We start from the raw sequence: 18,016 nt of genomic DNA on the forward strand, positions 1-18,016 counted from the left end.
CATTTTCTTTTCATTTATCTCTATATCTGCGGAAACGGGAGTCTTGGAGTGATAGTAAAGTTGTCCCCATACGTCACGGTTTCGAGACGTGGAAGCAGCCACGCATGCTTGCATTAGGGTAGGCTGTCTACATCACACCTCTAGGGGTGCGGATGCATGATGCTTTGTGCACCGGACTGCCTTTTTTTTTAAAAATCTCTGCATCGAAGGGAAACCTTGACGTAACTGTTAAAGTTGTTGACATATGACCGGGAGGTAATGGTTCGAGCCGTGAAAACAGCCTCTTGCAGAAATGCAGGGTAAGACTGCGTATGATAGACCCTTGTGGTCCGGCTCTTCCCCGGATCCCGCGCATAGCGGGACCTTAGCGCACCGGGCTGCCTTTTTTTAAAAAAAAATCTCTACATCTGCCCACTTCATACTAATCTTGATAACATCTGAATTATTATTGAAAGCTGGAATTACATACTTCTTTTGGTGTAATTTTCATTGCTTCGAAATGCTTCTTCTGTCTTCTTTTTACACCTTGTTTTACTGGATTGAGTTATGTTAGCTAGGGGATGACGAGTTTTGATGTGAATTTTCCTACCAAAAGTACTTGGATAGAGTTCCAATAGTTTGTAAACGTCCACTAAAAATAGAAATGTTGCATTTCTAATTGAATATTAGCTTAATATATTCTTATACTGATAACCTTGTACCATACCATAGAGTTACCCGTGCTAGTAAGAACGTGGAATTAGTCGAGGTGCTCGCAAACTGATCCGGATATTACAATTATCGGAAGGAAAAACAAAATTTGTGGCATACCATCGAATCTACTCCACTCTACGTTCTTTCCTTGTGATTCAACTACAGTGGATATAAATTGTTATAAAATGGAGAGTGGTAGATGTGAATGATATATTGTTTTTCTTATTTTGGAAGCAGCTTTGCTCCAATTGCATTCTAATTGGTGTACAACCTCTTTCTTTGCGTTACGAATTTCTTTATATAGTTAAGGAGTTGCCTTTCGCACCTAATGTGAAGACTTTTGGCACTGGCTCTCTTTCTGTTTTTTCTTTTTAAATTATATAAATTATAACAGTATTTTTCAATCTGATGTCCCTCTCTGTTTCTTCTCACCATCTTTCTCTTCTTGTGACCCTCTTATAAAAGTTGTGATCATGTATTTGAAATGTCACAAGTTTATTTTTTCACTGACTACTGTTCAATTTATACTACGATGTTAATTCTATGAAAAACCAAAAAAAAAAAATCAAAAATATCATGTACGATTTCATAATTCATAATTAATGTGAAAGAGGGTTACTTGTATGACCCAAAAAATGAATACGTAGAAAAGAGGTACATAATGCCTTTCCTCCTCATATCTAATCATATTATAATTGATAATACCAACAAAAAAAGAGGAATTTATAAAAAGAATACATATGTTGTAGCTATAGAAAAATCTCTCAATCACTTTTTCTCTCAATGTATCAATAATAAATGTGGTCCTAGACAAGCATCTCATCGTCGTTATTTTGTGGTCCTTACTCCTTAACTTATTACAAACGCAGAGTTAAAGTTAATGATGTTTTTTCTAGACTAGATTATGGTTTGGTCGTCTTAATCTGCTACAGTGAAAATACACGTTTGAGTAGACTTTTATTAAGCATTGGGTACCTTTGAGTAATGATATCCACTTGAGTTAAAACCATTTGAAGGTAAACAGAAGCAGCCAACCACAAATATATCTGATTAGACATAATTGGTAGGTTATTGCTGGCATTGACACTAAATTTGTGAATTTGAAATTACACCCTCTATTTCGAGTGTCAAGAATTTTTTTACAGAGACATAAAGGGGTCGTTTTGATGCGATGGATAAGCAAAAATAATAACGGGATAAAATTTTAGTACTGTCTTATCCTTTGTTTGATTACTAATTTTGGGATAAGTTATCTCAGAATTAAAAATAGTATCGGAATAACTTATACCTGCCAGAGGGTGAAATATAAATTATCTCAGGATAAAACACTAAAATTAATAATCCCAAAATTAATACAACATGCGAAACAATCAATAAGAAATAATATCGGGATAACAAATCACAATATAACTTGTCTTCAAACCAAACGACTCTCTTAATATCCGTTAAATGATATGAGATTTATTTGTTAGAACTGAATAACATCACCGGAAAGGAGGAGAAAACAGTAGAATCATTTAACTTTTTGAAGATTGATGTTTCTGCTTTAACATTTGTACAACTTGTAATGCAGGTGGTAGTTTTTGGAGAAGAAAATATAAAGTTCAAATATTCTTAGGAAGCAGTTTTTATGTAATTCAGTACAATTTAGTGTTTACATAAGTAAAATCATTGTCTGCCAATAGAGGAATAAATGATTACTGCCATCAAATCTCTACTTTGGTTATATATGGTTATTATTACGGTTCACTGTAATTATAACCAACCTCTAAATTCTAATTATTATTATTTTGGTTATATTCCTGTGCTTCTATTATTACATATCTTGTACGGTGAAATAAAGTGACCACATACCTAAAACATATCATTTCTATTACAGTCTAAAAAGTAACGCATTATCTACCAAATGGTCCATCACTTTTTGGGTCCACAATTTTTTATTACTACATACTTTCTACGTGTAGCTTTTGTTTGTAACTGATCCACCATTTTCGCAATCTGTAAATGCTTTGCACCTTTTTCTTTTCTTTTCTTATCTCCATTTAGTATAGTCTACATATGGAAATAATCAATTTCTTTCTCAATAACAATTACTGTAGTTATTTAGCAATCTGAACTTCTTCAAAATATTACTAGATGTTTTAGAAAAAAGATGAAATTATTTTTTACTTTTTTTCAAATATATAACTTACTCTCCTAATGAATGGAGTGACAATTTAATGAGGCATTCAAATTCAAAGATTGAGAAAGGATAGTTTAGATAGATCTTTTTTACGGTTGAGGTTGGTACATATTTGATTATTAGTGTGTAAAGCCCTTAGAAAACAGACCATATGGACTAGAGATAATAGTTCCTTCTTCCTTGTCAGAAATATCTAAATTGGGAGCAAACAGAACTCATGATTTTAGCCCAATATTGTCATCCATTTGCTTTGAGCCTGCTTGTCACCATTTTCATCCAGTTTTTCAAGTTTTAAAGGGCAAAACTTGTTTTGTTTACAAGACTGTGATGTTCTTAAGTTATAATAAAATGGTAGAAATTTATTCAAATAATGATTACTAACTTCACGTTACCTTTTAAATTTTATCGTTTTTTTCTCTATACTATAAAATATTCTAGATTCCAGTTAATATCACATTTTTTCAATTGTATTAAATTGAGACAAAGATGTTTGTGGAAATACACAGTCAGGAAACTTTGTAACTTATTCTTTATTGATCCACTGGTTTTAGTTTTGACGTGTTTAAATCTATTTCGGTGAAACAATCCAAATACAAGAATCAAAGATTCAAATGATACATCTAGTGATGCAAGAGTAAAACACAATGCACCTACAGAGAGTCATGAAGTACTTTAGTAATGTCGAGTTTTAGCTAATAAAAGCATAACACAAACTTGAACATGAGATGGAATCGAAACAAATACTATAGAATTTCTCATACCCAGTCCATACACAAATGTCAAGGACGTGATATCCTATTAAACATATTTCTTGGATCTTCATCCACTTAACAACTGAAAAGCAAATACACATTTTCAGGTGCTCTTTTCTTTTTCTATTTAAGACTATCCTTTATTTTATTTTATTTTATTTTATTAGCTATACTACATCAAGCAAAAGAGGAAACGAAAGCAATCCACGCCAAAACTCTCAAACCACACTTTATTTTTATTGTTTAACCTTCTTTCCAGACGTATATAGGAAGATGCTTCTCACAGTATATTCTGCAGTCAAGCAAACCTATTCCGCGACCTGTGCACTAGCTGCCTCCATCAGGCCGTTGCGTATCTGATCACCAATGTCACGAACATGGCCAGGACCATGTGGTATGAAAACTGTCGTGTTCTTTGAGGAGTTTCCAAGGTCTTTGATGGTGTCAAAGTACTGGGTGATCATTATAAGATCCATCACTTCTTTAGCAGAAGTGCCTTCTACTTTATGTGAGAAGTTCAAGATGTTTTCTCTCAAACCATCTGTAATTGCCTGCCTCTGCCTGGCAACCCCAACCCCACCTAAATACTTGGCTTCAGCCTCAGCTTCTGCTTTCTTAACTTGGAGAATCTTTTCTGCTTCTCCCTTGTATACACTAGCAAGCTGCATCCTTTGAGCTACAATACAGAATAAGATAAGAGCATATTATAGTTCAGATAACTGTCAATCCACGTCTCAGATAACCACAATCTATAATCTATTACGATACCTTGGGGGAACAATATCTTTTATGGCAATAATAAATATCTGAATCTCTTTATACCATGTTGTCCTCCATTATTTTAATCATTTAGTACTTCAGGAAACAAAAGGGACAGATTAGGTAAACTTTATCTCTCCACACACCATGTGTCCTTAATAGGCACCATGCTTGAAGATCACAAATTCCAACAGGTGCATTTGAACTTACTAAGGATTACAACAGATTGGTATCATCAATGTCTAATTCATACACCAATTGAGAAGTAGAAACTAAGTATTTTCGAAGTAGAAAAGGCAGAAAACTAAAATACCATCAACACTCTGTTTGTATGTCTATGTCAATTCCCCTTCAAAAGGTAAACCACACATCAAGAAATTTATTCATATGCAGAACTACACTATCAACTAAGTATTGTCAACACAGTTTTGTACACTAATTCAGAAGTAGGAAACTTAGAAACTTAAGTACCATCAACAGAGAGAAAAAAAGGAATGTACCATCAACATTATATTTGTATACTAATTCAGAAGTAGAAACTACTCCCCTTCTTACCAGCATTTATCTCGTTCATCGCCTTTCGCACAGAAGCATCAGGAATAATGTCAACCATCAGTATGTGCTCGATGTTATATCCATAAGCACCCATCACCTGATATATAAGATAAAATAAGAGACTCCGTGGAAACATGAATTTCCTACTGGGCTGGGGAAAGTTTCAAACCCTTGTAAGCTCTATAACAATGGCATAATGCAAAACATCCCTAAAGCTTCGGTATTACAGAACAGCTTCATGATCCAAACTCTCTCTGTTGCCAATTTCTCCTTTTATATAAGTCAGATTTACAGAGTATATTTTCCTTTTGCTGTGTGCTTCTTTTTCTTCTTCTTCCCCCCTCCCCCAAACCTTTTTTTTGGGGGGGGGGGGGGGGGGCAACAACCACCATACAGTGGGTTCACCTCAATTTCTATTTGACCAGTAAATATATACTAAAACAAATAAAGCTTATTCACGATCAACTTTAAACATTTTTCAATGACATACTAAAGAACAGAGAAGAAAGTACTAGAACACACACCAGACCAAAGCTCAGAAGTTACTGCAGTAGCATCCCCTTTTCCCTTTTGTAATATTTTTCCTTTTTGTGGGGCGCTGGAGGGGATGGAAGGACACTGTCATAAGGTTCTGCCTCATTTCAAATGCATAATAATATATTTTTTTAAATTCTTTGTGAGAGATAAAAAGAAATAGTACAACGTACTTAAGACAGCAGAGTAAAACTGAGTACTTTTCACTAACATATTACATACTGGAAAAAAGACCAGCAGAAAAGCTTATTTTCCTTCAATTAATGAGGAAGGTGACAACTTAGACTTAAAATTTCCACTTTCAAAATTTTGAGAGTATCTTTTCCAAAAGGGTTAATTGGTATTGTCACTTAACCATGCATACTGCTAGATAATAGGAGGAATGCTCTCTCAAAAAAGAAAAAAGAAATTCAGAGGAATAGTACAAAGTAAGGGAGGCAAAAGATCTTGGGTAAGAAACAAGTATTAGAACAATCCCAAGTGGCACTTTGCACGATAAAATCCCAACTAAGAAACAGATAAGTGCTAAAACACCAGAAAACTTTTGGGGAGCAAAAGTTTCCAAATGATTTTGTGCAGTTTAAGACCTTCCTTCCGCAGCAAAATCCAGGCTCCCAATGGTTTGAAACAAATTAAAATTGTGGAATTCATACACAGAAAACATATGAATAAAAGAATTAGTAGCTTTTTCCTTTGCTTTTCTTTTACCACCCCCCCCCCCCCAACTATCCTACCAATCCCCTCTTTCCTGTTGATCAGGTTCTATTCCGAATTTAAAATGGAGCGAGGATTTTTTTTTTCCCAGTCACCATAAGGACACAAATTTACCTTCTCAAGTTCCTCCAACACAGCCTTAGCAACTTCATCCTTTTGCTCGAAAAGTTCATCCAAATTCATTTTGGGGACATGGGCTCGAACGACTAGAACAGTCCAGAACATTGAATGAAATGAGCATCATAGAAAGTGGCATAAATAAACAAGACAAAAGTAAACTCGCAAAAGTGAAACCAAAAGGAGACAAATTACCATCAAATACATAAGCCTGAATCTGCTCCTTTGGATTTTGCAACTCATAGAAAGCATCATCAGCATTTTGCCTGATCACTCTATATTGGATCGAGCACACTAAATGAACAAAGACATTGTCCTGAACAATTGCATATAAGTTAACTTTCTCCAGGCAAATCAACATATTCGATTATTCCCAACTTGAGCTTCTAAAACAAGACAAATTTTATCACTCCGCCTCTATCAAGTATACTGCTATCAATTCCCCAAAAAGATACAAGCTGCTTTATGGCAAAGTAAATTAGATCAAAAGGACCTCAAAAATCAAAGCATTGGAATATCATTCATAATATCATGGAGAACTATGATTAGCTCAGTGTCAATTTGAGGCGAATTGTCCACTTCCAGGAGCATCTAATGATAACATCCCCTACAATGGGGGCAATGATGCTTTAAATTTCCAAAGAACAATTTTTGAGCAATTAATGTGTCAACACACAACTAGACGCTTAACAGAACAATCCATAGAAAGAAAGGAAGAATTACTCCACCTGCAGTTTCTATTCCAGTCCAGATGAGTAAAAAAGAATATAATTGCTCAGCGTGAATTACGCTGAAGAAACTGCACATTATCTGAAATCTAAATGACTTACAAACCGCAAAACTATTCATACATTGAAAACATGAACTGCAGACTAAATGGGCAGGTAAAGTTTTGTGGAAAATTAACTTCATGCTATCCAGAGAGCATCATTCTCTCTGACTTCTTTCAGAAATATAGCACCTCATAAAAAACAGAACAGTACAAGCGTGCTTGATATTCCTACAGGTTACATCAGACTGAATATACTTTCACATGCCGATATTAAGTTTACTCCTTCTAAAGTTTCTATTTCTCACAAGTCACAATCAACATGTCTTAGTGTTTATTCACTCATTTGATTTATGGCTTCAAATACCCTGTAGTTGCACATTTAGCTGATTAATCGATTTCATTTTGTTTATTTAGTACCATGTGTATCAGCATTATAAACATGTAATTTGTGACTTATGACTAACAATAAACATTTGAACAAAAATTGCATTAATAGGAGTGAATTTCGAAACGGCTAATATTAGAATTGTAATTAGCAACTGCAATAAAAAATATATACTATCACTTAAAAATAACCAATCGATCATTCAACTTTTGAATATGTAAAATCGGAAACAGTAGGGTTTTCAGGGACAAAAACGGAATAAAAATTCACCTTGGTTTTAGTCTCGATTTTGACATCGAGAGAACTGATCCTGGTGGAGAGAATTCCAGAAAGGCATTCGCCGGCGAAAGGATTGAAGAAGTTAAGCCCCGGTTCTGCTAGCCTGTCAAAACGTCCCCATTTCTCAACGACACCGACGCTCGCTTGTTCTATGCATCCACAGAATACACAGTTAGCATTTCCCATCGCTTCGTATTGCCAATTAGGGTTTGAGTAAATTTGATGTTGGTGATGAATTCAGGATTAGCGCGTTTTTGTACGAAGACCGCCTTGGCGGGTTTTTACTTCTTTTCTTTTTAATTACCGAATGGATATTTGTTAGCAATAAATTTAAGGGAAAAAGCGGTCACAACTTCTTTCACAAGAAAGATCTTCTTTAAAGAGGGAAATTTGCTTTTAGTCCCTTAAGTATTACCATATGTTTCTTCTGTTTGTAAACTTTTGTAAATTTAACAAATTATTAATTGCTTAAATTATTTAACTATTCAGGTGTTATATCACGTTTTGTACAGTAACTTCATATCTGTGAGCGATATTGTTCTAAAGATAATGTAAATATAAAGCTTTTTATATGTAAAATGACCAGAATGCATATTTTAAATACGGAAAAGGGTCTGATATGTTTCTCCACTACGATAAATTATTTAAAGTTGTCCCCGTTATACTGTTGGACCATAAAACTCCCCGCCGGCTTACTATCCTAACACATGTATTCTTAAGTGGACGAAAGGGACACAAGACATCCATCCGTGCCTTTTTTACATTTGATATCATATTTAATCGACCTGATCCACGATACCCCATACCCAAACCTCATAACCTTTAAAATATAACACAAAATAAACCCATTTCATTCTTTTCTCTTCTTTCTCTTTCATTCTCTAGAACTCTCTAACCTCTCTCTTCTCTGCTGACTGCCGATTTGAATAACAAATGCCATAAATGGTAATACCTTCCTCCATTAAAGTGATTCGTCTCTAGTATATTTTTTCTGTTGGTATTTCATCTTTTTAGTATATTTTCGTTTTTAGGGTTTTTATTCTAGGGTTTCGATTTCTTGGGTTTCATCTACATCCAACTTAAGTTTCTGCAATTTCAGTTATATATTCTTATTTCTTGTCTGTTTCTAGTGTTTGCATGCATGGTTTAAGTCTTTATTGTTGGGCTTCTCTGTTTTGTGGGATTTTGTGAGGTTATGTAGGGTTTGTTTTTTGTCTTTGTTAATAAAGTATAGTTGTGTTGTCCAAAAATTCTGCACTTTTTCATTGTTTATTAACAACAATGGTCCCCAATTGTGTGGCCATTTGATAAAGTATTCAGGTATTTTGGATTCTTCTTTAAGGAGGGGACCTCTTGTCATAAAAAAATGTTCTTTTTGGCTTTAATTATTCTTTTCCACTACTAACTTTTACATTATTTATTTTATATTTTCTAAATGGTATATATTTTTTTTGTGTGTTTGCTAGGTTGTTGGAGGTGCTAGTCAACTTAATATTCAATTACGATGGTGATTGGGTTACTGAACCTGAAGTTGTCTACATAGAAAAATTGGTGAACACTTGGACATGTTATGACTCCGACTTACTTTCACACATAGACATAGTGAATGAATTCACAAATGAGCTAGAATTTTTAGGGGTTCAACAATTTATAGTTGCTGCCCCATATGGTAAATTTTATGTGATTGAATGGGATGATGGTATTAGACATTTACAAAAGTTAATATGTAATGAATTCAATGTAGTGAACCTATTTGGTGTAGATGAATGTTAATCCCCTATTTACTCTATTCCCAATATTGTACAATATGAGGAAGAATCTAATAAAATTGTGGACGATGTTGGTACTGATTGTAGCTTAAGTGATGTATGATATGACTCTAGTACTGATTCTAAAGGATACAATTCTGAAGAATTAGAAGCACTTAAAGCACAAAAGAAAAAGAAAACAACCGAAAAACTTAGTGACTACAAAGAGTTATACAAAGGCATGTCCTTTAAGAACATACCAGAAGCTAGGAAGTGTATAAAGTTGTATTCTCTTGCTAACTAAAAAAGATTGAAATTGGAGAAGAGTGACCTAGAAAGGCTTAGGTATAGTTGTGATATTGTTGGCTGACTTTTTTTTTTGTTTAATTAATATCAAAAGAAAAGTTTGGTGGGGTTAAAATCAAGACTTTAAATGCTTAACTTGATTGTGACACTTCATTTGATAACAAAATTGTTGATTTTAGTACCATTGCACAATATTTCAAGAAGAAGTTACAAGATAATCCTACGTACAAGGTAAGGGAGATGGTGTTAGACTTGAAGAGAATTTTTGAGCTAAATGTTAGTCATGTGAAGTGCAAGAGGGCAACGAGGATGGTATTGGAGTCACTAGATAGTAGTTTTTCAGATGAGTACAATAAACTTGAGGCTTATGCCAATGAATTGAGAGAAAGTAACCCTGGTAGTGATGTGGTTGTTACCCTTTCAAAAGAGTGCACTTGAAGAAGGGAGAAGAAGGTTCTTGAGGATGTATGTGTGTTTACATGCTTTGAAGATGGGTTTCAATCTAGGATTGAGACCTTTTATTAGTCTGGATGGTACTTTTTGAAGGGCAAATCCAAAGGCCAACTGTTAGTGGCAGTTTTACAGGATTCACAGAATCATTTTTACCATTTGGTATGGGCAGTTATTGATAAGGAGACAAAAAATACTTGGAATTGGTTCCTGTAGTTGCTTCAATCTTCTTTGGACCTCATGGAAGAGGAAGGAATCACCTTTATGTCAGTTATGCAAAAGGTGAAGTTTTTGAACAATTATGTTTGCTTCAATTCAATCTTCTATTTACTTTTTAATTGATATATGTTTCTGACCAACTTTGTATGTTCTGGATAATCATTGTAGGGACTACTTGATGCAGTCAAAATAGTCCTTCCACATGCACATCACAGGTATTGTGTTAGACATATTGAGTCTAACTGGTGCAAACAGTACAACACTGGAAAAAACAAGAAGCTTTTATGGTGGTGTGCATGGTGCACATATGCAGAAGATTTCAAGATCAGCTACAAAAATTAGGGGACTTGAACAAAGATGTTGCATAGGCTTTGTTGAGGTACCCACATCAGGCCTGGTGTAGAGCATATATGGACACAACATACAAGAATCAGTCGGTTGATAATAACTTGACTGAATCCTTCAACAAGTAGATTGTGGATGCAAGGCATAAGCCTATAATCAAGATGCTAGAGGACATCAGAATCAAGACCATGAACCTGTTAAGAGAACATGAAGAAGAAGTTAGGAGTTGGAGACATAATTTCTGTCCAAAATGCATGGACTTGTACAATGAGTACCTGTAGATTGCTCAAACAGCCTGTGAAGTAAATGCAAATGGGAAAAATGGCTATGAAGTTACAGAAGGATCTGACAAGCATTGTGTCAATTTGGATGTGAAGAAGTGCACTTGCAGGTCATGGACCTTACATGAATCCCATATCCACATGTTATTAGAGCTATACTTCATGACTCTGGTTATCCAATGATAGAAATCAACTGGTGGTATAGCAAGGAGGTATTTCTGCTGACTTATAGACACAAGATCCATCCTGTTACGGGAGAAACTTTTTTGGAAGATTGAACCATCTCAAGCAATGAAGCCTCTAGAGTTTGTGAAGTTAGCTGACATACCAAAGGGAAAGAAGCAAAGTAAGAGTGGAAGAACTGAAAAAGCTGCCACCAGTTCAGCACCTGCTGCAACAACTGAGCAGGCTGCCACCAGTGCAGCACCTATTGCAACAAAATCAAAAGGAAAGCAGCAGAGGAAGAGGCCAAGTTGTTTGATAGATCATGAACTGAACCAAGTCAGGACAGTTTAACACCTCAAGTTGAAAATGATATCAACTGATCATCACCTCAAGCCACTCAACCAAGTCAGGATAACAGGCTTAGGTTCATGCTTACACCTGGAGTTGTGCTTAGGCCAAGAGTTAGACATGAAGAAGATATTGTGCTTAGGCCAAGAGTTATATTAGAAGTAACTACAAGGCTCAAGATGAGACAACAGGTACAAATACCAGTTGGAACAAGGTCAATCAAATTTACTGGTGATCATACTAGTGTTAGTGTGCCAACAGATCTACCATATTCAACACCAACATTATAGTGGAAGAGGAAGGCTGTTATAAATGCAAATCAGTTGGAAAAACAAGGGCAAGAAAGAATTGGGAAGCTGAAATTAAGGAGAGAAAAATGAAGACAAAGCTGGATTTTTTTGTTATGTGGGGGATGTATTTACTGCAAACTTAATGACATTTATCTCCCATTTAGTATTATGTAATTAATGGTTGGTTCTGAATATTGTCACTAGATATCATATTATGATCCGGTGATGTAATTACAGTTTTTTTGGTGTATGTTTTTGGTGATGTAATTACTGAAGTTACTGTGAAGAAGTGTATGTTTTTGGTGATGTAATTACTGAAATTGGATGCCATATTAATCTAACTATTTCGAAGTTGTAACTTGCCATATTGAAGTTCAATATTGTAAGTTATATGTTGTACGTATTTGTCTTCAAGTGTCTATGATTCGAAGTGTCTTCAAGCATTTGGAAGAAAACATGTTTCATTTACAGCTTTGGTGAAGGAATTAAATAATTAAAACTAGTACAAGTCAGTAGATATGAGCATAAAAAAGGACAGTAGATAGAACATCAAAACACTAGTACTTGGAACATACATTAACAATTGATGTCATTGTTTTACAATGGCTAAGAACATCAAAAGTCAATAGATAGGAGCATAAAAAAATAGTAGATAGAAATGTCTAAGTGTTACAAGAACTAGGAACTGAAATATGAAGCATATGCCATCTTTCTTTTACAGAATTTACTTCATCCACATTGCCGCAACAAATCCAACAAAAAGTGCAACTGAAATCAAAATAAACATCTTCATCTTAACCACTTTATCTTAGATTTCCCTTGCTTTGTTCACTGTAACATTTTTTGCAGCCTCCAAATCTTCAACTTTTTCCAACATTTTGTCCCTTTCTAACGTGCATGACTCCAACAATTGCTTCAACATATAGATTGTAACATTAGCAACATCCAATTTACACTGCATCTTATTGATTTCTATCAACGCTCGGTCCGAAAAGGGTTATTATTGTTATTTTCAATATCCACACGACTCATTCTAACGATAATGAACAATAATTAGGTTATAAGGAATAAAAATTCAATTTTTGTACAAACAATTAACAAACTAAACATATGAAAAATTTCAACTTACTTCAGGTTTAGCACATTTATAGAATCTCCTTCCGGGATTTTGAGGTGTGATCGATCGGAAGTGGTTGGCAATCTCTCCACAATGGCACCTCCTCTTTGATGTAGCACTACACTCCGACATTTGACCCACTTTTACCACCACCAACAGAAAAGGAATTTATGATGAAATTTGTTGAAATGAGCAGTCTCGATGGAGCTTAGAGCTTAGAGGGTTTTGATGGAAATGGATGTAGGAGTATAATTTATGGTTGGAGGTTTATTTTGTGTTATATTTTATGGGTTATGAGGTTTGGGTATGGGATATCGTGGATCAGGTCGATTAAATATGATACTAGATGTAAAAAAGGCACAGATGGGTGCCACGTCTCCCTTCCGTCCACTTAAGGATACATGTGTTAGGATAGTAAGACAGCAGAGAGTTTTATGATCTAATAGTATAACGGGGGACAACTTTAAACAATTTATCATAGTTGAGGGACAGATCAAACCCTTTTCTATTTTAAATATTCAAGGTTAGATATGTTTATTGAAATATCATAAGGACCAAACTTAAAATTAACCAATAATCAAAGGATCAAAAGTGTAATTTCCCCTTTTTAAAATTAGGTCCTTTATAAACTTAAGAATTTTTTTTGAAGATTTTTTTGTATGAAACGTATGCGAGAAAATAGTCCTCTTTTTCTTTTATGTTGCTATATTATGATTTTCTAAGAAAAATATTTTTTAAGACCGTCTTAAAAGAAATAAAGTGTTAGTGTATAGTAGTATTTACAGATGATTTTATCTTGTAAATAGAGATAAAGTTTTATTTCTTAGTTAAAGACTGTCTTATGTTTTTATTAGAGATGGAGTTCCAATTGTCTCTAAAAGTTTTATCTTAGCTTGTTCAAGTTCCTATTCTATGACTAGAACTTTAATGTATTTTTAGGACACTAATAGTATTTGATAAATTACTTTGGGATTACAATTTGTTTTATCCCCTTCTTGCTCCCTCGTTCCTTCTCTCTCACATTTCTCTCTTTTCTTATTTTTTATTTTTTTTTCTCGTTTCTACAATTACGGTATGCGTTTAAAGGAAATAGAATATATTTTTAAGACACTATGTACATGATATGTATCTCTTTCAGTCTTTCTCATTAATTATTGGTTAGATTGATTACCCTTATAGTCAACATTTTAAAATTTCCTTAACTGAAAGCTTCTTAATCATCATATGAAAAATTGAAAGACTTGGTCGAATATTAATAATGTCAACCTTTTTTATTTTCTATTTTGGTAGTTGGTGAGCTATATTCTTTGACAAAGAGGAAATCGTCGACTTAGATTTGCATTTCATCTCCTATCAGAAACAGAAACTAACCTATTATCATTCTCTGGAAAGATCATATATAATTAAACAGAAACTGTATCAGTAGGGTGATGTTTTATACTTCAATGCCACACAAGTTGGGTGATTTGTATGGTGTCAAATTTTCGCGTGCACTAATTATAGAAGTATCTAGTTCTTCTACGTATTTCTTATACTGTTGTGGAAATAGTAAATGCGAAAAGTAAAGAACACAAGTATTTTTACGTGAAAAATACACGGCTCAAAAGGTGAAAAAACCACGACCTATTACTTAGTAGGATTTTTTCCTACACTTTACTAAATCACTGAGCTAAAAATAGCATTTACAAAACTCTTCGCAAACCTAAGGATTACATCTAATTCCATTGTGGCAACCAACCTCTAACTGTTTCCACAACTTCAAGTTAACTCTAACTTGAATACAATACTGAGAGTACCTAATACAATTGCTTCTACATAAAGCTGAAAGGTACAACTTGAAACACCTACTACAATGAAACTAGAATAAAAGACAAACACTTGGAACTGGTTCTTCTATTTGGTTCGTGTAGCTTCAGGTTCACACACTTGAATCACACAAGAGTTGTTTGCAAAATGCCTTGTTATTTTGTTCTCAACTCACATTTAACTTCAACGTTTGTGCGTACTTGTAAAATGAGAACATCCTGCAATATATAGAGTTAGTAGAATAGGAAATAACTTGAGTTCCAATGTTATACTCTTCCTTGGTGGAAGAGTTCTAGTTATTTTCAACTTCTAACTGCTCCCTTATCTAGGATAGAGTTCTCTCGAGTAAGGAGTCCTTCTCCTTATCACTTATTCAATCTTTTTGTTCAAGAGATATCAGATATAACCACTTAAGCTTATCTCCTTCATGTGCATACCTTGTGCTTGAATCTGCCTGTGTCTGTGTACACTGTGTATGGACCTGATTAATGCTTGAGTTCCTTTGTCAATCATCAAAATAAACTTCACTTGGGTCCAACAAATTCTCCCTTTTTGATGACGACAAACTCTGTGCTTTTCATAAGCATAAGACCCTATTTCAACTCAGCTCAACATCAACACAAAGTTAGAACACTTTCCATTTTTAAAGTCACAAATCATCAAGGACCAGGTTCATTAGATTATAAACATCATAGTCCAAAGTAAAAAAGCACAACCTATCTTCCCCTTTTTGGCATCATCGAAAAGTTACATAATTATGTTAGATAACTAGATTTTAATAAAAATTATTCATGGCCACTGGGACTACTTCAAATGTAAATATGGAGTCAAGCATCATATATCAATCTAATGATATTAGCTATCTAAGAAGCATCAACAAACAGTTAGAGCATAAAAGCAGTTGATTGTCATTGATACTAGTCATCCGCAAAGCATAAAAAAAAATAAAGATAGTAGATCATGAACAAAAAGAACAAAAAGAAATCCCATCCGGGTCACTGATTTGTGTTAGGATCGGGTTACCGGATAGTGCAAAATTTAGCCAAACAACGTTATAATGACAATAACAAAGACAATGCAAGTTGGTAATAACGGCAATTAAAGAAGATAAAGAAGACACAAATTTAACATGGTTCGGTCAAGGTAACCTACGTCCACAAGCGGAGAGGAGCAATTTTACTATACCAACAAGAGTACAAAAGAGAGTAAAAAATTAGAGTAAATACTCTAATTAGTCCCAAATAGCCCAAGAGAATAACCTCACAAGATCACTCTAAAGAAAGGGTTCACACAAGTATTTTCCGACACTCACTCTCTTACAAAATACTCTATAATAAAATAAAGAGTTGGCCTGAGGTCACAGGTGCGAGGAAGTTCCGCATCTGCGATGCCCGCAAATACGCAAGGCTGTTCGCAAATGCGCAAGGTGCGCAGAAGCGGAAAGGTTATTCGCAGGCGTGAGCACGCATGTGCGAAGGCAGAGGGGGGTAAGTGAGTTGCGCAGATGCGCACGTTTTCCGCACAAGCGCACCCGCAGGTGCGAGCCCAGATTCCACAGGTGCGAAAATACCTGGGCAGTGATTAAAACCGAAGGGCTTTGCAATTTTTATCATTTTTGGCTTTTCAAACTCGGGTTGGGGCGAATTTTGAGAGCATTTTCGAGGCATTTCTTGAGGTAAGTTCCTTGTGCTTATTTTTGGTCAATAATCTTGCCTTGCCATGTATTTTCTCACTTAGTTAATGTGTATTTAAGGTGAAAATTGGAAGTTGGAGACTAGGAGTTTGGGAGTTTGAATTGTGGATTGGAGGACCATTTGGTGTCGGATTTTAGTAAATTTGATATGGTTAGACTCGTGAGTGAATGAGCTTTCTAGTTTCGTGAATTTTGTCGGGTTTCAAGATGTGGGCCCTGGGGGTCGGGTTTGATTTCGGGTTTTGGCTTAATTTTGTAGTTTTTCTTGTGGGATTCATTCCATTAGCGCGTATTGATGGTATTGTACTGTTTTAAATAGATTCAGGCCATTTGGAGTCGGATACTCGTGGCAAGAACGTGATATCAAGTTGATTTGAGTGGTTCGAGGTAAGTGGCTTGCCTAACCTTGTGTTGGGGACTTTTTCCCTTAGGATATCTTAATATTATTTGGTGTGTGGATGTCGTGTACGTGAGATGACGAGTACGTACACGGGCTATTATTGCAAAAAAAAAATCATGTTTAATCTTTTTAAATCATAAATTGCTTCTCTTATTAATTGTACTAATATGTTTAATTGTGTAATTTAGACTAGAAAAGCATGCTTACGTGTTTTAACTGCCTAATTGACATTCTGTGTGTCATGTTCAGTTAAGTCCTTATTTGCCTTATATGTGTCCAGTATAACTCGATGTTATACCTGTCATTTCATCTTGCGTTGCATATTTAAATTGGGACTACGGACGTATTCCGTGAGATCCCCCTGTACTGCATATTTACTTTGGGACTACGTACGTATTCCGGGAGATCCTCTAACACTGCATATTTACTTTGGGACTACAGACGTATTCCGGGAGATCCCATGTACTGCATATTTACTTTGGGACTACGGATGTATTCCGGGAGATCCCCATGTACTGCATATTTACTTTGGGACTACAGACGTATTCCGGGAGATCTCCCAGCACTGCATATTTACTTTGGGACTATAGATGTATTTCAGGAGATCCCCTTGTACTGCATATTCATTTGAAACTACGGGACGGTATCCCGAGAGATTTCCCATTGTGTTTACCTTATTTTGAGCCGAGTACTCCCTTAACTGTTAAATTTTCGAGAATTTCTTTAACTGTGTTACCGTAAATTCTACTTATATCTTTTACTGTTTAATTTATTATATTTACTCCGGTAGGGCCTTGACCTGATCTCGTCACTACTCGACCGAGGTTAGGCTTGGCACTTACTGGGTACCATTGTGGTGTACTCATGCCCTTCTCTGCACATGTTTTCGTGTGCAGATCCAGGTGCGAGCTATCAGCCTCGGGATTAGTACGTGCTGCTGGTTCTAGGAGACTTCAAGGTACTTCTGCTTGCGTCCGCAGATCTTCGGAGTCCCCTTCTACTCCCTCGCCTAGATACTTTCTTTATTATCCTCAGACTTTTGTATAGAGCTACATAGATTATAGCAGCTTGTGACTTAGTGATATTCCGGGTTTTGGAAAACTATT

The 18,016-nt window shown here is 35.2% G+C and overlaps 1 protein-coding gene across 1 annotated transcript; it reads right to left on the reverse strand.

Moving 5' to 3' along the window:
* Positions 1-3,603: 3,603 nt before the first annotated feature.
* LOC107773216 (hypersensitive-induced response protein 4) lies at positions 3,604-8,116 on the reverse strand. The gene is made up of 5 exons (XM_075252017.1): positions 7,734-8,116; positions 6,502-6,622; positions 6,304-6,395; positions 4,942-5,038; positions 3,604-4,303 (listed from the first exon to the last, which is right to left on the reverse strand). The coding sequence occupies exons 1-5, from the start codon at positions 7,926-7,928 to the stop codon at positions 3,936-3,938; spliced, it is 873 nt and encodes a 290-aa protein (XP_075108118.1). The 5' UTR covers positions 7,929-8,116; the 3' UTR covers positions 3,604-3,935.
* Positions 8,117-18,016: the final 9,900 nt, after the last annotated feature.

This window comes from Nicotiana tabacum, chromosome 4 (genome assembly GCF_000715075.1).
Source record: "Nicotiana tabacum cultivar K326 chromosome 4, ASM71507v2, whole genome shotgun sequence".
Taxonomy (NCBI): domain Eukaryota; kingdom Viridiplantae; phylum Streptophyta; class Magnoliopsida; order Solanales; family Solanaceae; genus Nicotiana; species Nicotiana tabacum.

What these genes read in the sequence shown, in the direction of transcription:
- LOC107773216 (XM_075252017.1), bottom strand. Translation starts at nt 7,928, where the DNA reads ATGGGAAATGCTAACTGTGTATTCTGTGGATGCATAGAACAAGCGAGC. An exon ending in AAATCGAGACTAAAACCAAG is followed by an intron (nt 6,623 to 7,733) that starts GTGAATTTTTAT and finishes GCAATTGTTCAG; the next exon opens with GACAATGTCTTTGTTCATTT. An exon ending in TCAGGCTTATGTATTTGATG is followed by an intron (nt 6,396 to 6,501) that starts GTAATTTGTCTC and finishes GGACTGTTCTAG; the next exon opens with TCGTTCGAGCCCATGTCCCC.